The sequence below is a fragment of the Ammodytes marinus genome (genome assembly GCF_949987685.1).
Source record: "Ammodytes marinus genome assembly, chromosome: 4".
Classification (NCBI taxonomy): domain Eukaryota; kingdom Metazoa; phylum Chordata; class Actinopteri; order Uranoscopiformes; family Ammodytidae; genus Ammodytes; species Ammodytes marinus.
In genome coordinates, this window is record NC_137233.1 from 17,837,699 (window position 1) to 17,853,656 (window position 15,958).

A 15,958-nucleotide genomic window follows, 5' to 3' on the forward strand; every position below is an offset into this window, starting at 1 on the left:
AATTGTTTTAATGTCGACCATATGTGGATATCCAGCATTAAGAATCACGAAGAATGTCTCTTGCTAGTTTAAAGTCTCAAATACTCTTTATTTAACATTACCGGAAGTTGCTTTTCACCCGGAAGTTTTCAACCGAAAGCCAGGAAAACAAGAGGCAATACCAGGCCCCCAGGATGCTGCCTTCTCCGAGCAACCAGCATGGACTAGTGGCCAACCCATTAGTACTGCATGCTGTGAATGGGGAGCTTATTTTCCATGGAGCCCAGAGGCAGATTTTCCCGTCCACCCCAATACAACGGCGAACAAGATTGTGTCTCCGCAAATTTTTTCTGGATATCAATCATAGGCTCATACTTATCTTTAGACCATGTACTAATAAAACTGAAGTTTTCTCATCTAAAAACGCCACCTCAAGCGTTTTATTAGCCCAACGGCTTTCAACGTCTTTCAGTTTGTTTTCGCGGGAGGAGGAGGGGTGGGCAGCCGTGGCCAGCTGAATAGAGTCGTAGTGAAACAAATGTTTCGGTTTTCTGCTCCGGCCTCCGAGAGGGCTCAGTGTTTCTTTATAGGTCCATGACTCTTTCAGTGCGAGGCTCCATTAACTTCTCGTGTCTGAGGTTTTTCCTTTTACTTAACATGAAGGACGTTGATGATTTTAGGCATGTGACTTTTTAACATTACTCGCCGAGGGATTTGTAGACTGGTTCAGCTGTTAGTCGCGTGAGCTCAACTCTCACGTTCCTCTGCTTGCGATCATTGCGATTCACCATATATTGATCCATTTATTCAAAAGATCCATAGGCAAAGGATGGGTGCATTACGGGATCATGTACAAAAACTAGTTGCTCATCCAGCGGCAGCCTCACTATCACCTCCAGCTGTGCTGATGAGCTCTAATAATCTCTAAGGGTACTATGCCATTTGCGCTACCCATGGTGTGGAAAACACCAAAACACATCAAATGCCTGTAACAGGCACGGATGTATTGATTAATTGAATGATTATGGGAGTCCTACGTAATTTTTATAACATTGTTAGTGTAATATAACCATTTCAGTTACGTTGGTTTTTAATTTGCAGTTGCTTGTTACGTATGACAGTTAACAATGTTGTGTATTGTAATTAATTATGTTGGTATAGGCTACTCCAACTTCGTTGCTGTTCCCATTCTGATTAGGCAATTGCTTTGACAACCACACATTCGGTCTTATAATTAAACTTTAAAAAGCTCACTTTGGCATTTGAACATTTGTTTGCTTTATTTCAATAGAGCACTAAGAACTTTGCTCACTACCTAACAGCACACGCTACGAAAACAGCGCTAACCCACTAGCTGGTTTAGCTTACATTAGCTAATAGTGCTGCCCTGATGGCAGGAGGAGTCTTCGTTTAGAACTTGTGAATCACTATATTACTTAACAACAACGGGATGTTATTTTAAGATTACATACAGAGAATCATCGGGGATATGTAATGTATACTTCCATGGTAGATAAACAATACAACTGTGCTCGTCTCCGCTTAGCTTCAGCTTAGTTTACGGCATGGACATATTAGACTGTTACACTGCTTTCTTCATCCAAGAACGTCAGTGAAACGTGCACTGCGCGTCACGCTTTAGGGGCGTGTTGGCACCGTGTACCGCGGAAGGAATACTTCCTGTATGGTTGCCCTGCGCCAATGAGCAGCTTTCAGAGGAATGAATGGCTTCAACGTTCCAACGGTTTTCAGTCCGCTGTCCATTTCTTTATAGGTCCATGGGCAATACATCAATGGGGGTCACTTGGTAAGATGATTAGTTTAAATTGTAACTACATATATGATACTATATATATATATATATATTTAACTAGGTTTGGATATCACCATTTCTTAATTTCCATATATCTTCATGTCCAGCATCTCGCCTCAATTATCGCGCATGTTTCGTGTCTTTTGGCAGCGCTGCAACGTTCAATTTCATTCAAACGATGCTATGCAAAACTGCGAGCAGCCCTGATGCATTTTTACATGCATGGACCTATAAGTGTGTCATGCCCCAAGCCGAGCTTCTTGTTTTCTAACACGATGCCATGCCGTTTGTCCCTGTAGTGTGTGCCAGGTGCCTGTGACAGAGGGGAAGAGTGTTCAGCAGACAGTGGACACCCTGCACAAGAAGCTGGAGCAGCTGGGAGCTGTGAAGCAGGGCAGCTTCTGTGTAGACTGTGAGACATACCATGCTACAGGGAATGTCAGCGGTAATATTAGATGCACTTTTGTTGTTTATGGGTACATACTTGTTTATTTATATTTATGTATTGATAGCTGTATTACAACAATGTGTTACAAAGGGTGACTACACAGGGCGGTGGTAATGTCTGTTTTGGATTTGTGTGTTTTTCTTAAGGTTTGTTTTGGAAGGGGGGTTTTAACTGGATTTTTTAAAACAATCTTTTACTCATGTTTCGTTGTGAAGTTTTGATTGTGTGCATGCTTTTTCAGTTATATTGTCACGGTAGGGTTAGATTATTGTTGAATATGTTTTATCAAACTGATCAAATCATGTTGAACTTTTCTGTGTTCTTCCAGTTAAGCAACATAGCGACATTCATTAGACCCTCCCTGTCCGATAAAAGTCTCACATCTTTCAGTTATTTTCTCCTTAGAAAATTATTGTTATTTTAAAATGAAATTACAGTCTTACAATACACAAATTGTATGGTATTAAAGTAAACGTTTCTCAAAGGGCTAAAGTACTTCATAATCGTACATAAGCACAGAACTTGATCAAATGAACTTTCTCTGACAGTCAGTCCTGCCTGTCTGTTACAGGTCAGCCCTCCAAACTCTTATACATGATGCACAACTCTGAAACCCCCCTGAGCTGTATGGGTCTTTTCGAAGGCGGACCCTGCCTGACAGCTGACGCAAACTTTGACGTTCTCATGGTAAAGCTAAAGAGTCACTTCCAAAATGCCAAAGGGCACAAGGTGGAATGTCGTGGTTCAAGATACCGCTACTGTGACTTCTTGATAAAAGTCGGTACAGTGACTATGAGCTCCAGTGCCAGAGGGATATCAGTAGAGGTAAGTAGTTCAGTGAATACCTGTGTGTGTGTGTGTGTGTGTGTGTGTGTGTGTGTGTGTGTGTGTGTGTGTGTGTGTGTGTGTGTGTGTGTGTGTGTGTGTGTGTGTGTGTGTGTGTGTGTGTGTGTGTGTGTGTGTGTGTGTGTGTGTGTGTGTGTGTGTGTGTGTGTGTGTGTGTGTGTGTGTGTGTGTGTGTGTGTGAAAGCAGTAACATTACATTTCCCTCATGTGAATGCATTCAATCTTGGTGTCTTTCCTCAGGTAGAGTACTGTCCCTGTGTGGTTCCAGGGGACTGCTGGAATCTGATAAAGGAGTTCATGCAATCCTTTCTTGGCTCCAGTGTCCCCGAACTGCCATCCGTGTTCGCTGCCAAGCCTGAAGGACTCTTCGCACCGGCAGACTCAGTTGACACCATGACTCAGTACCTGGAGTTGTTCAACAAACTTCGCAAACTTCAGATTCCGGGAAGTAACGTGCGTTGAGCTGTCGGTGGCAATGGAGAGGTCTATTTTTGTATATCTGCATTTGACTCTAATTCTGGTCCAGTGGATCGGCGTGCTATCCAAGCATTTTTGAAAGCTTGAGGGTTTTCTGTCCATTTCTGAAGCCTCAACACAGCATTATACCTTCCCTTTTTGATGAAAGCCTTTTCTAATAATGAGACTACGTGGAGACAGTAGCCAGAATCTCTCTGTTTCTGACCATCTTTACTTCACATCTCTTCTTGGTGGGGTTGTAACCCTCCGGAGATGTTGCTGCATTAGCTATCATTTTCACATAACTGACAGTTTTGCTCCTGGTTTAACTCATTAGATCCCCTTTAAGTGGGTGTTGTCTTATGTGTAGTTAATTTTAAACAGGATATTAAAAAAAATTGCATAAGGATTTCTAATGCTGTTTTAATTTTAATGCATCAATAACACTTATCTGCTGATATAATATAACTCAGAAAGGGGCTGGACTGGAGTGTATGAGTGCTAATGCTTTTGATGGCCTTCATTTGAACATTTGATTATGTTTACAGTTTATTAAATGTCTAGTTTATTTGTTAGAGTAAGAGGGTTTAATAAATTAAAGAAAGCTGAACAATAGGACTTGCATGGGGATTTTATAAGTAATACAAAAATCAGTCTAAATGTTATAGAGACATTTTCAACAAAATAAAAGCTGTTCCATGTTGTAAATCTGAAATTAATCTGTTCAAAAACTAACAAAATACATCGTTGGAAAGTTATTTCCATACCCAGTGCATGGGTTTTCAGACAGCAGCCGTATGCTGGATTCTCCTAATACTTGTTACTTGTTTCTACCTGTGTTAACCTGAACCACAATCATCTGAGTGATAAAAGGTCTGGATTTTGGAACAGGTCCTGTCCTGTCCGCATGACAGCCTCCACACCAGATTCAGCTAAAAGTGTAGCCTACTTTAAACGCCACACGTCAATCCTGCCATCACATGCATTTGATCAGATTTACACCAAAACCGGCTGACACATGTCGAACGAGGGGCTTTCGGGGACACGGCCCAGATGCTCTGGGGAGGGCAGTCGTCCTCACGGCCCGGCTCTCAATCTCGCCTCGGTTATTGTTCCATGTGGCCTCGGTGGGTGGGTGGACGGACGGTCCATCCTGCTGCCTGTTGTTCAGCCACTCCGCCAATGAGAGCCCGGCTGCCGCTCAGTCCCAGTCCAATGAGAACAGCGGGGTCTGGGCTCGGATAGAGAGTTGGGTTGTTCAATCTGTGATGAGGACAACAAGCAGCGCTGAGTGTTACCGGATGGATGGATGTCGGCGATGGTAACGTTACCCAGCTTTTCTCAATATCAGATGTGACAAATACAGTAACGGACACAGATAAGGCCCGCCGTTTATGTGATCTCCGTAACCGGCCTCCTGTGATGAAAGTCACCGGGGAGTTAGTGAACGGTTAACGGCGCAGCCCGCTAGCGAGCTAAGCCGCTCAGTGTTAACAGTTTAATGAACGTTAGCGACCAACAACAGCCATTGGGTTAACTTGGTTTGTCCTCAGCCGATGCGTTAGCCATGCAGCCAACGCTTGCTACTGTGGCAAGCTAATACAATAAATGTTAGCTACTTTGTGCCCATGTTCAGACATTTGTGTTCAACAAAGTACATTGTTAGGTAAGGTGGCAGGCGGCTAGGTAACGCTAATCCGTGCAGAGCTGCCGCAGCTAGCGGTTAGCGGCGGTAGCTAACTTATGGTGGCTGGGTTGCTTCAGACCAAACAAAGTTGTTGGATGTTCCTGGAGAGTGGCTCTCCCACTGCTCTTTGTTCTGGCTGAACATGGTGATGGAGGGGTAGCTTAGCATGGCATGATGAAGAGCCAGCCAGTCTGAATAAGACGGCAGGCTTTACAACACGCACAGATGCAATTACAATGTAATAAAAGATTGGTGGAAATATAGCGTCACATGCGTTAATAGGGATTTCCATGCACAACGGTCAATTGCACCACATAACCCTTCGCGATTGGGTAATGGGTATAACTATGCAGCTGACTAGAAACAAGTTGCACCGACTTGCAAATGGTGGTTTTTATCGCATTTTTGAGCTTGAAAACTAGCTGCTGATTTGCACAAAGAGACATAACAAAAATAAGACAGAAGACTGGCGTTAACGTAGCACATACAATTCTACTGAATAATCACACCATTGAAATGGACACAGCTACTCTCCTTGTCATAATTTCTGCTTGCAGGTACGCCTGTTTAATAACTTTTACATGTTGTCTCTATGGAAATGAGCATCCTATATAATGGGTGTTGCTGCAGGTCCACAATTTTAATATTGTACCCTACAGTCTATTATTGTACCATCCAGGCCCAGGCTCTCTGTGAAGTCATGGAAACACCTAGAATAAAACAAACTAAACCTAAGCGCACAACAGCAGACACGGATTTACTGTATATGAAACCATCTGTTCCAAGTCTGGCATTCATCAAGTGGATCTTAAACACTTTTTCCTATTTTGCATAACTTAAGTCAAAAGAAAAATCACAAATTGTGACACCCTATTTGATTTAGAAGTTTTACAGTCACATTCAGTTTTAAGGATCTAATACTATCTTCAATAGATCCACCCACATTTCTATGTGAATAGTAAATGGAGATTCACTAAAACAATTATCTCAATTTTATAGATGTCGTAAATGTTAAACAATGCATATTTATTTCCACTCTTAGAAAGTATATAATATGATCCCACATTAGTGGATTCCATTTTTAAAGTGATTTTAAGTGGATGTAGTTTCGTAGCAATCAGTCTTCTCAGCCAATTCCTTATTCTTTTGTTTGTAAATTGTTATTTAGTAGTTATTGATTTCCTAATTTTGGCGTCTTCTTCCTTATTTGATTAGAAAAGAGTTTGTTAATCACCTTTTTTGTGTGATTAACCAGAGAGTCTTGATGCGTTTATTTGATTTCATCCGTCTTTCTCAGAACTTTCCTGTTGGTGCGGGTTGTGACGGTGGACATGGACGATCAAGCCGGACATTGCTGTTGACTTTCCAGCAAAAGTTGTGATGTTTAGTCCTAAACCTGAACAAGCAAACCACTTTTACAGTAAGTATACATTCAAATCTACACCTTTTTTTACAGTTAAGTGTGTGTTTGCTCACTCTTTTGATTAATGCACATTGGGTGAGAGTGTGTGCACCATAACTAGACTAACATTTGTTTATCAGTCCTTTCACTGGACTGCATGGTCAAATCCTTGTCTTCACTTTATTTTCTCCATGTAAATCTATCCTCAGAATGAGTTGCAGCTTGGTTACAGGACGGGTGTCCTATCGCTGAGGCCACATGTGTACCTGGAGAGATGGATCGTTGTAAGCACGTGGGACGACTTCGCCTGGGCCAAGACCATTCTATCCTCAATCCACAAAAATGGCACTGTGTCGACTGCAGCACCACAGACTCAGTGTGGGCCTGCCTCAAGTGCTCCCACGTGGCCTGTGGACGTTTCATGGAGGAACACTCGCTCAAACACTTTCAGGAGTCCCACCACCCACTGGCTATGGAGGTGCGTGAGCTGGATGTCTTCTGTTTTGCCTGTGGAGACTATGTACTCAATGATAACGCAGAGGGAGACCTCAAACTCCTCAGAGGGGCGCTCTCTACTGTTCGAAGCCCGGGCAGACGCTCGCTACGCTCCTCCACTGGAGGGGAAGGTGTGCTGCAGCCCGCCATGCAGCTGGCCCTGCGGCACAGGAGGAAAGCGCTGCTCGGAAAGATGCTTCAGATGTGGATCAGCAAACACCAGGAGCTGCAGGATGAGCGTGAAGAGAAACTAGAGGAAGCTAGGAGACAGAAGAAAGAGGTGAAAAGGAGACTCATGGAAGAGCTGGGCACCGTCCCTCCCAGAAAGAGTGCTAGGCTTCTTACTCAGGCGCCACGTTCAACCATCACACTCATTCCTCGCAAATTTCGCGACCCTCCAGAACGTCTACCTCCTCCTCCTCCTCCCAAAAAGCCTTCCCTTCTAGCCCTTTCCCGTAAGGGTCCTCAGAATGGCAGAGCGGCGAAACTGAGGAGATACTACTCCACACATGCGGTCACCCGCCGGAGACTTGCTCCAGGTGTCACTGGTCTGCGCAACTTGGGGAACACGTGCTACATGAACTCAATATTGCAAGTGCTGAGCCACCTGCAGAAATTCAGGGAGTGTTTTCTCACTTTGGAGCCGTGTGAGACTGAGGAGCTGCTGGCCAAGACCAATCAGTCCCAGGAGATGAAGGGTGTGACAGGAGGCGTAGTCAGTGGTGGTAACGCAGCGCTGTCAGGATGCCCTCTTGGACGCATGGGGAAGGCGGGCAGTTTTAATTTGCCCGTGGGCCAAAAAGAGAGTGCACCGCCCTCCTCACAGGCTGCAGAGTTGGTCCAGCCCAAGGAGCCGCAGCGCTGCTCCACCCGCCAGAAGATGTCTCTTTGCCATGAGCTGCACACACTTTTCAGGGTCATGTGGTCGGGCCGCTGGACTTTAGTGTCTCCTTTCGCCATGCTGCACTCTGTGTGGAACCTCATCCCGGCTTTCCGTGGCTACGACCAGCAGGACGCCCAGGAGTTCTTGTGTGAGCTGCTGGACAAGGTGCAGCAGGAGCTGGACACAGAGGGGTCCAAACGCAGGATAGTAATCCCCATCACAAAGAGGAAGCTATCCAAGCAAGTGCTAAAGGTTCTGAACACCATCTTTCACGGGCAGCTACTCAGCCAGGTGAGACCGTCATAGGAGCAGATATGTGCAGATTTGAATGTATTATTGGGCAAAATTACCTAAGGCCCAAAAGATCCCAATTTTCAATGTTTAACATACAGCATGCATGTCACAAAACATTAGCATAATGAGTCCTTGTGGTCAAGATTTTTATTTAGTTTTTTGCATTTTTAAGGCTTTATTGACAGTGCAGAGAGACAGGGATGAAATGGGGCATAGAGGAGAATGACATGCAGAGTACGACCACAGGTCGGACTCGAACTGGGTTTGTTGCGAGGAGGGAGGGACGCTCTAACCACTAGTACTACACCATGACTGCCCAAAGATTTTTATTTTAATGAGACCTGGTGGCCTTATTTGATCTTTTTAACCGGCCCATTGTGGCTTCTCTTGCTGTCCCAATTTACACCGAGAAGCCTAAATCTGTGTTCATAACACTCGCAACAGTAAAAGAGTTGGGCCAAGTAATTTGAAAAGAACACACGTTGAAGACTCCTCCTTATAAAAGATGTGATTGTAGACCAAAAAATATTACATAATCCGAGTAAAACTAAACTAAAATAAAATAAAAGCTTTCCGCATGCTGAATCTTTCAGATGAACATATGGCAGCAGGATTTCCAAACACTGTGTTAAAATACTAGCCTGGCACCGCCCACCTACCTACTTCCGCTCAATTTTCATTTCACTTCAGTAGTCAGTCTGGGGCTGCAGTGTATTCATGCGTTCCTGCTAAACCAGATTTCTGCCAGTCCAATCAGTGAACAGAGGGAGTGGCTGAGAACGATGACGTTGAGGTTGTGCGCCAGTTGTAGTCAGAGGAAGACCTGGAAGACAATTGATAAGGATACGAGAGAAGCTATTTAGTCTGTTGTGGCAACTCTGACGAATATTGATCAATTGAAGCCGGAGCAAGAACAAGCTTTGCTGAGTTTTGTTGGTTCCCGGCCGGTCCCGGCGCATGACATATGTCACGACCAAACACTATGCGATTGGTTGGCAGATCCAGAGTGGCACTGGGCAGATCCAATCATTTTAAACTTCAACAGACACCCGCCTCCAAGTGAGGGAACGTTTGTCAATTGAGCAGTTCCAGACCTTCTGTACAAATGAAATTAAGTACGATGGTTTAGTAGGACCAGGCTATTAAAATGCATGGTTTGCTAAACATTTATTATTTCTCCACCCCTACACCAGTAATCAACTGCAGTAAATATTTTCTATCTCGCATAAAGTGGCATCTGATTTTTGTGATAAGAGATCCACTCCATTTCTAAGTTTAACATTCAACAACAAATATCACAATTACCTTCTACCAGAGTCTTCATCTGTTTTTTCTTCCCCTCCCTCACTGTTATTTTTCAGGTGACGTGTCTGTCCTGTAAGCACAAGTCTAACACAGTGGAGCCGTTCTGGGATTTGTCTTTGGAGTTTCCGGAGCGTTACCACAGCATAGACAAAGGCTCAGGCTCGACAGCTTACCAGCGCAGCTGCACCCTCACTGAGATGCTGTCCAAGTTTACGGAGATGGAGGCCCTCGAAGGCAGCATCTATGCCTGCAACCACTGCAACAGTCAGTACAACGTTTAATATACGACGCAATAAAAAGTCAGCAAGTTTGGCAATATCTGTCAAGGTTTAGCCAGTACAGCCCGAGTTCGATGGATCCAAATTAATTAAAGATACCTGTGCACAATTTAACTTACTCTAAACGCATTTGATTTTAAAATCAGCTCAAAAGATCTCTTCTTTAAAGCTCTACATATACCAACTTCAGAAAATAATAAATCATTGCTGTGTACCACATATTTGACATTAGTGTCTGCAGAAATGTAGTTTGATTGACATTCATTCAAATTTTCTAAAAAGATATGGTTAAATAAATATGTAGAATAGAATTTTATTGTGATTTTTATTGAAATTGTCTTGACGCTGTCATTACAAATTCAGTTATCAAAAAAAAAAATCTTAATGAGCACTCCACATTTTAAGCAGTTCATCCAGTCTTGCCTTAGAGCAGGGGTGTCCAAACTACGGCCCGCGGGCCAACTGCGGCCCGCGGCCCGCTTTTTATTGGCCCGCGGCCGATTTTAAGAATATAATGTAATATGGCCCTTTTAAAAAAAAAAAAAAAAAAAAAAAAAAAATTTTTTTTTTTTTTGCATTTCTTAGTTAAGCCACTAGTGCAGGGGTGTCAAACACTGATTGATTGGCCTGTGGCACATTTTAAAAATATAATGTAATATGGCGCTTTTAATTTTTAAATAATTTAAATGCACTCATTATATTACAGAGAAATATGTCCCATAAAAGAAAAAGAGCCCATCCCAGAGGACCCTGCATAATATTTTATTTTAAATTAATATTATTATGGAAAATCTATGTCCTTCTCCAATAGCTTCTAATTCATCTGACACAGTGTCTCCATTTTTTTTTCATACAAAATTAATACTTAAAACTTAATTTCCCTCTCAAAGTGCACCAGATTCATGCATTTCACTTTAAAAACGTAAAAAAAATCTCCCGGGGGGGCATACCCCAGGATCCCCCTAGGAGGGTCGAGACCTCGGCTGGATACTATTTTCACCCTGCTGGATATTGGATGCAAAGGCAGAAAACACTGGATGTATCATTGGCATCTAAGCAAGAGGGGAAATGTCTGTTTAATGTGCAAGGAAAGTGTTACCGTGAAGAAGGATTACAATTTACGAAGACACTATGAAACTAAACATCAGAGCAGCTACATGTCCTGATAAATGTGTTATTTTTGCAAAGTGGCCCGGCCCTTCGTAGATTTTTCTGTATGTGGCCCTCAGTGAAAAAAGTTTGGACACCCCTGCCTTAGAGGCACTGCCTCTAGCAGTGGGCCTATACTCCTCACTGCACCCCGGAGCCATTGTCCTCACTCCCTGCTCGGTCACTCACAGGACGAGGCAGGGACTCGAAAAACTAGGCTGGTAGCCTTTTATGAAAGCCTCACAAAATCTCTGCTTTTTAGAGAGTGCTTTCCCTCTGCTCTTTAACAAACGGCGCAACAAAAGCATTCATATGAATTAATTTGTGGAATAACGTGCCTTCCTGTTGGTTCATGGTTTGACAGAAAGAAGACGGAAAACCTCCCACAAACCCTTAGTTTTGTCAGAGGCGCGAAAGCAGCTTCTGATCTACCGTTTACCTCAGGTTCTACGGCTGCACCTCAAACGCTTCAGGCAAGTGTCACTGCAATGCTGATTACCATGTTTAGTTCTAATGAAATGACGTAAGATTTCTATCTAGACTAGTTGTTTTGTCGCTGAAATCAGAGTGCTTTTGTACACGACTGTTTGTTTACGGAGGCGCTTGTAAATCCTTTGCTAACTAGTCCCTGTTGTATGGCAGATGGTCGGGGCGGAACCATAGGGAGAAAATCGGCGTCCATGTGGCCTTTGACCAAGTTCTGAACATCAAACCCTACTGCTGCACGGGCTCAGGTCACTCTGTCCACAGAGGAGGCTACACCTACGATCTGTCTGCTGTAGTTATGCATCACGGTAAAGGCTTCGGTTCAGGGCACTACACCGCATACTGCTACAACACAGAAGGAGGTGAGAAAGAGGCTGGACTTCATTCAGATCAACCTATAAGCCCCTGTTGTTATGCTGCATTTGTAACCTTCTGGTTCCGCCCATGTCTCCACAGGTTTCTGGGTCCACTGTAATGACTCTGACATGAAGGTCTGCAGCGTGGAGGAAGTGTGCAACACTCAGGCCTATATTCTCTTCTATACCCAGAGGTCTGCCTAGGGACCTCTCGCTGTGATGTCGACATGTACGCTGCAAACTTAAAGGCTACATTTATGAAACTGTTCTCTGATCTTTTCCCAGATCATTCCATCACTTTAACATTATGTACTAAAAGAGGATAGCAATGAGGCAGTAGGGCAGAAAAAATCATGGGATCAGGGCAGACATTTGAGCAGCATAATAATCCATGTTAGATAAAGACGATGACAGTGCTATAGATAATGTAATTTTGCCAAGGAAAGTAATTGTTGAATTTGGATTGGTGGACATCTTTTGATTTATATTTGGTTTGTAACTTTCCTTTTTCGAGACCTTTTTCATAAATGAGGCCATAGGTTTCTTAGCCTGCGGGACCAGCATTATGGGTTAATGGCCTAAAGACTGTGGGAGCAGGTCTGACTGTCCTGCTGTACACGAGCTGTGTGTCCTTTTTATTTCTTTTTTAAACAATCAGGCTCTGTTGGGTCTGGAACCGACCAGGTGCCTCTCCTGAGACAGCATTTTACTTTCAAAGGCAACACAGACTCCGGATTTTGGAGCATTTTATCACAAAAATGTTGTTCATGTGTATTTTATATATATCTGAACATTTGATGCCAGTGCACTGAATATTTAGCATGGAAATCCAGACCTGCCGCTGGCAAATATAAAATTGCTCAGCTTACTGGTCTGGGCACAAACCATTGGAGCTCATTAACGATGTCGGAAAATTCTAAGCTACCGATCAAATCGTACTATCCGATATCTGGGCGGGGCCAGAGCCCTGTGTATGGGGCTCTAGGACGGCCATAACCGGATGATGACAGTGCTACGCATGCGCCGCCGAAGTGGTGATAGTAAACAACAAAGATGGATACGATAAGTTGTTTGAGACGGCTTTGGCCTCGACCCTTAACGATTTTGAAGACGGTGCTCAAATCTTTCATTAGCAAGAAAGATGAATTTTTGGTTTTGCCGATCGACCACAAGTTTAATTTACCGGTTAGCCCCGCTAAACAGACAGGGCTCAATACGTCACCTTGTTCATTGCTCTGATTGGTCGTAGTGCTATCCAATTGCGTGCAGTGGTATTTGAAATGCATGCGTTGGTGCCACCCCTTGAGTGGGGAAGGTCTATTGCTCATCGTTATAGATGTGGGTCTGGATTTCCAGACTACTGAATATTATAAGAGGTAGATCTTTCAACATCATTTTATAGTTACACTTGAAGGCGGTGGATCAAGGGATAGAAAAGACTGAAGTCCAGACTTTGTGTTGCCTCCTGTTCAGCTTTTTTATTTCTTGTGAAAATGTCAGTCCTGGAAACTTTTTAATACTCATCCCTCTGTAATTTGTAGTTCATCATGTCCTCTCCTCAAATGTACTGCTCTTGACTTGATACTTTGTCCTGCCTGTGCTCTCAGCAGAACAGGCAGGACAGAATATGGTTTGCTTTAAGTTTATTTTGTAGTCATTCTGCGTTTCACTTCTCACAAAAAAGAAGGGGGCAAAAAATTAGTTTCAGACACTTGATTGATGATGAGTGATGGGAAAGCTGCACTTTTGAGGAGGGGCTAATATCGTTGGTCCTATCTTTGTGATTGTTGTTCTTTTAGCGCCTGAATCTTCTTTAACTGGCAGCTCCCCCTGTGGTGTAGTGGTTAGGGTAGTCTGAGCCCGCGTCGGAGACACTGCGCCTGCGTTTTGTAACTGCAGGAGATGAACAAACAAGTGAGCTGCGATACTGAAGAATGTGTTTTTTTTTTTTTTGGGGGGGGGGGGGGGAGTACCCATTATGATTCAAGCACCTGAAAGCAATATATTGTACATCTTGCATCTTGACAGGAAATTAAGATAAAATCAGGAATTCTTCTGCTTGTTTTACAATGTTTTCTTTTCTACTCTGCTGTTTCTATCAAGGTCTTTAGAATTTGCTCGGTAATTGAGAAAAAAAACTGGCGTTTGATACGAGTCAAACCCAAAATACATTTGTGAACTCTATGTTAAAGTTGAAACAATCTTATGACGATGAATGTCTTACTTTTTAGCGGTCAGCTTGTGGTCATGCCACAGTCTCTGACCCCCTTGAGTTCTGTCTTGTACTGTAAGAATACCTGTCATAAATGTAATGGTCATATGGGTTTTGCCTGATAGTAATCATTAAAAAGACAGAGCAAATTTGAAACAGTTTGTTGTTTTTTTTTAAATTGTCAAGTCATGAAAATGTTGTATGTGTCTAGCTTCACTCACTTTGCCATCACGCCTGCATCATCTGTATTCATAGGAAGAAAAAGTATATACAGTATGTGTTCAGTGTACCGAAATGCACCACGGTATAAACAGATTGATGCACAGCTGACCCTAGACCATCCATTAACTCTGCTTCTCTAATAATGCTTTCTTAAAGATTTGCAACCTAGAATAAATGTAATCTGATCCAGACAAAGATGCCGCTGATGAGTGGGGCATTAAATGTGAATAATCTCTGAAGATTATTTATTTTCTTAGCAGTGCGGTCTCGTATCCCATGTGTTTCACTGTGCTGTGATGAGTTATTTACCATCTTATAAATTTAAGTCTTTCATTTTAAAAAAAACATTTGAAAAGTATCAAAACCACAATGTATTGTTTTTAAATTTTTATTACACTATTGTTGATGACTAATGTAAGACTGCTATTGTCTTTAAAGTGAGACTGTAGTTTTTAAGAGAATAAGTAACAGCTTCTTCCTTTAACAAATAAAAAGTGGAAATTCATAACAACATGCACTGCTGCTCATTTCAATGCATGCAAGGGTTTTGCTGCTACACCAGTACTTCATCTGGTATGACCAGCAGGATAGTAATGTTGGCAAATGAAAGGTAAATATTACATCAAGTCACTGACATTGTGACTTTTCTGTGTTTCTCTTACAATAGCTTACCATAATAGCTTAAGGAGCATTTTCCAATAAAAGCACTTGTAGTTTCATAACTTTTTCACTCATTTTTTTTTTTATCATTGGCAATACAATCTGATTCATTGTACTGAGATGTTGATCACACTGTAAAGACTGCTGTGTCATGCACTTTCATGTTGATGCAATTACTTACTTAAATGTGCACTATGCAGTTCCAGGGGAGCGGGATTGGTTTACATCTGCAGATCCTGAAGTTAGTTTACAAAACATATTTTCTCTCCATGACATTCTTAATATTGAATAATTCTATCATAAATCAAAACAAAATTATTTTGAGGATGCTGAAACCAAACTTAAGACTGGAATATGTTTGTAAAGAAAACTGGGCCCACAGTGAACAGTGAAACAATAACTTTTCATGTTGCTTTCTAACTTCAAACTGTTCCAGGGATCCAATTTTCCTGAGGAAAGTGCGATTATTCAGTTATGAGTATAGAAATTCCCCGTCACACCCAAAGTTACATTGTGCACCTTTAACATATTAGTTATTTTATTCATTAGCAGTCATTTCTTTGTAGTATTAAGTGAACGTGCAGATAATTTCAGCTTTTTAAACTATTATTACAAATTTGCTGCCACTATCAAATGAGAAGCCCTTTAGAAATGGTTTATAAGTTCTCTCCATGGCTTTGTTAGTGATACATTTATGTTTCTTTAATGCTTCTTGAAGCAACAATAACACATTTGACAGAATGTGAAAAATTACTTTTACTGGTGTTTATCCTTTTATGTCAAAATGCACTTATGGATGTTGATTATCTATCTATGAATGCTTAATAAGCTGTTTATTAAATGGATTTTGGTCCAGATCTTCTGAAGCCCTTTTTCAAGAGGCAAGTGGCTGTAAGGTCCATTCAGTCAGAGGATTTTTTCACGTACTGGCAACCTAAAAGTTGCTTTTATTAAAGGTTTATAATAGATTTATATACCGTTAGTTTT

The 15,958-nt window shown here is 42.2% G+C and overlaps 2 protein-coding genes across 3 annotated transcripts; both read left to right on the forward strand.

Moving 5' to 3' along the window:
• The first annotated feature begins 147 nt into the window (after nucleotides 1-147).
• On the forward strand, nucleotides 148-4,236 carry med20 (mediator complex subunit 20). Of its 2 annotated transcripts, XM_080025613.1 has the most exons (5): nucleotides 148-153; nucleotides 1,761-1,786; nucleotides 2,092-2,237; nucleotides 2,812-3,065; nucleotides 3,327-4,236. In XM_080025613.1, the coding sequence occupies exons 2-5, from the start codon at nucleotides 1,773-1,775 to the stop codon at nucleotides 3,546-3,548; spliced, it is 636 nt and encodes a 211-aa protein (XP_079881739.1). In that variant the 5' UTR covers nucleotides 148-153; nucleotides 1,761-1,772; the 3' UTR covers nucleotides 3,549-4,236. The 2 variants fall into 2 exon arrangements, with proteins under 2 accessions (XP_079881739.1, XP_079881738.1); XM_080025612.1 differs by lacking the exon at nucleotides 148-153 and having other exon boundaries at nucleotides 565-1,786.
• A 347-nt stretch (nucleotides 4,237-4,583) lies between these two features.
• usp49 (ubiquitin specific peptidase 49) lies at nucleotides 4,584-14,236 on the forward strand. Its single transcript, XM_080025768.1, has 7 exons — nucleotides 4,584-4,863; nucleotides 6,527-6,649; nucleotides 6,841-8,300; nucleotides 9,665-9,872; nucleotides 11,400-11,508; nucleotides 11,678-11,883; nucleotides 11,978-14,236. The coding sequence occupies exons 3-7, from the start codon at nucleotides 6,906-6,908 to the stop codon at nucleotides 12,079-12,081; spliced, it is 2,022 nt and encodes a 673-aa protein (XP_079881894.1). The 5' UTR covers nucleotides 4,584-4,863; nucleotides 6,527-6,649; nucleotides 6,841-6,905; the 3' UTR covers nucleotides 12,082-14,236.
• The last annotated feature ends 1,722 nt before the right edge of the window (nucleotides 14,237-15,958 follow it).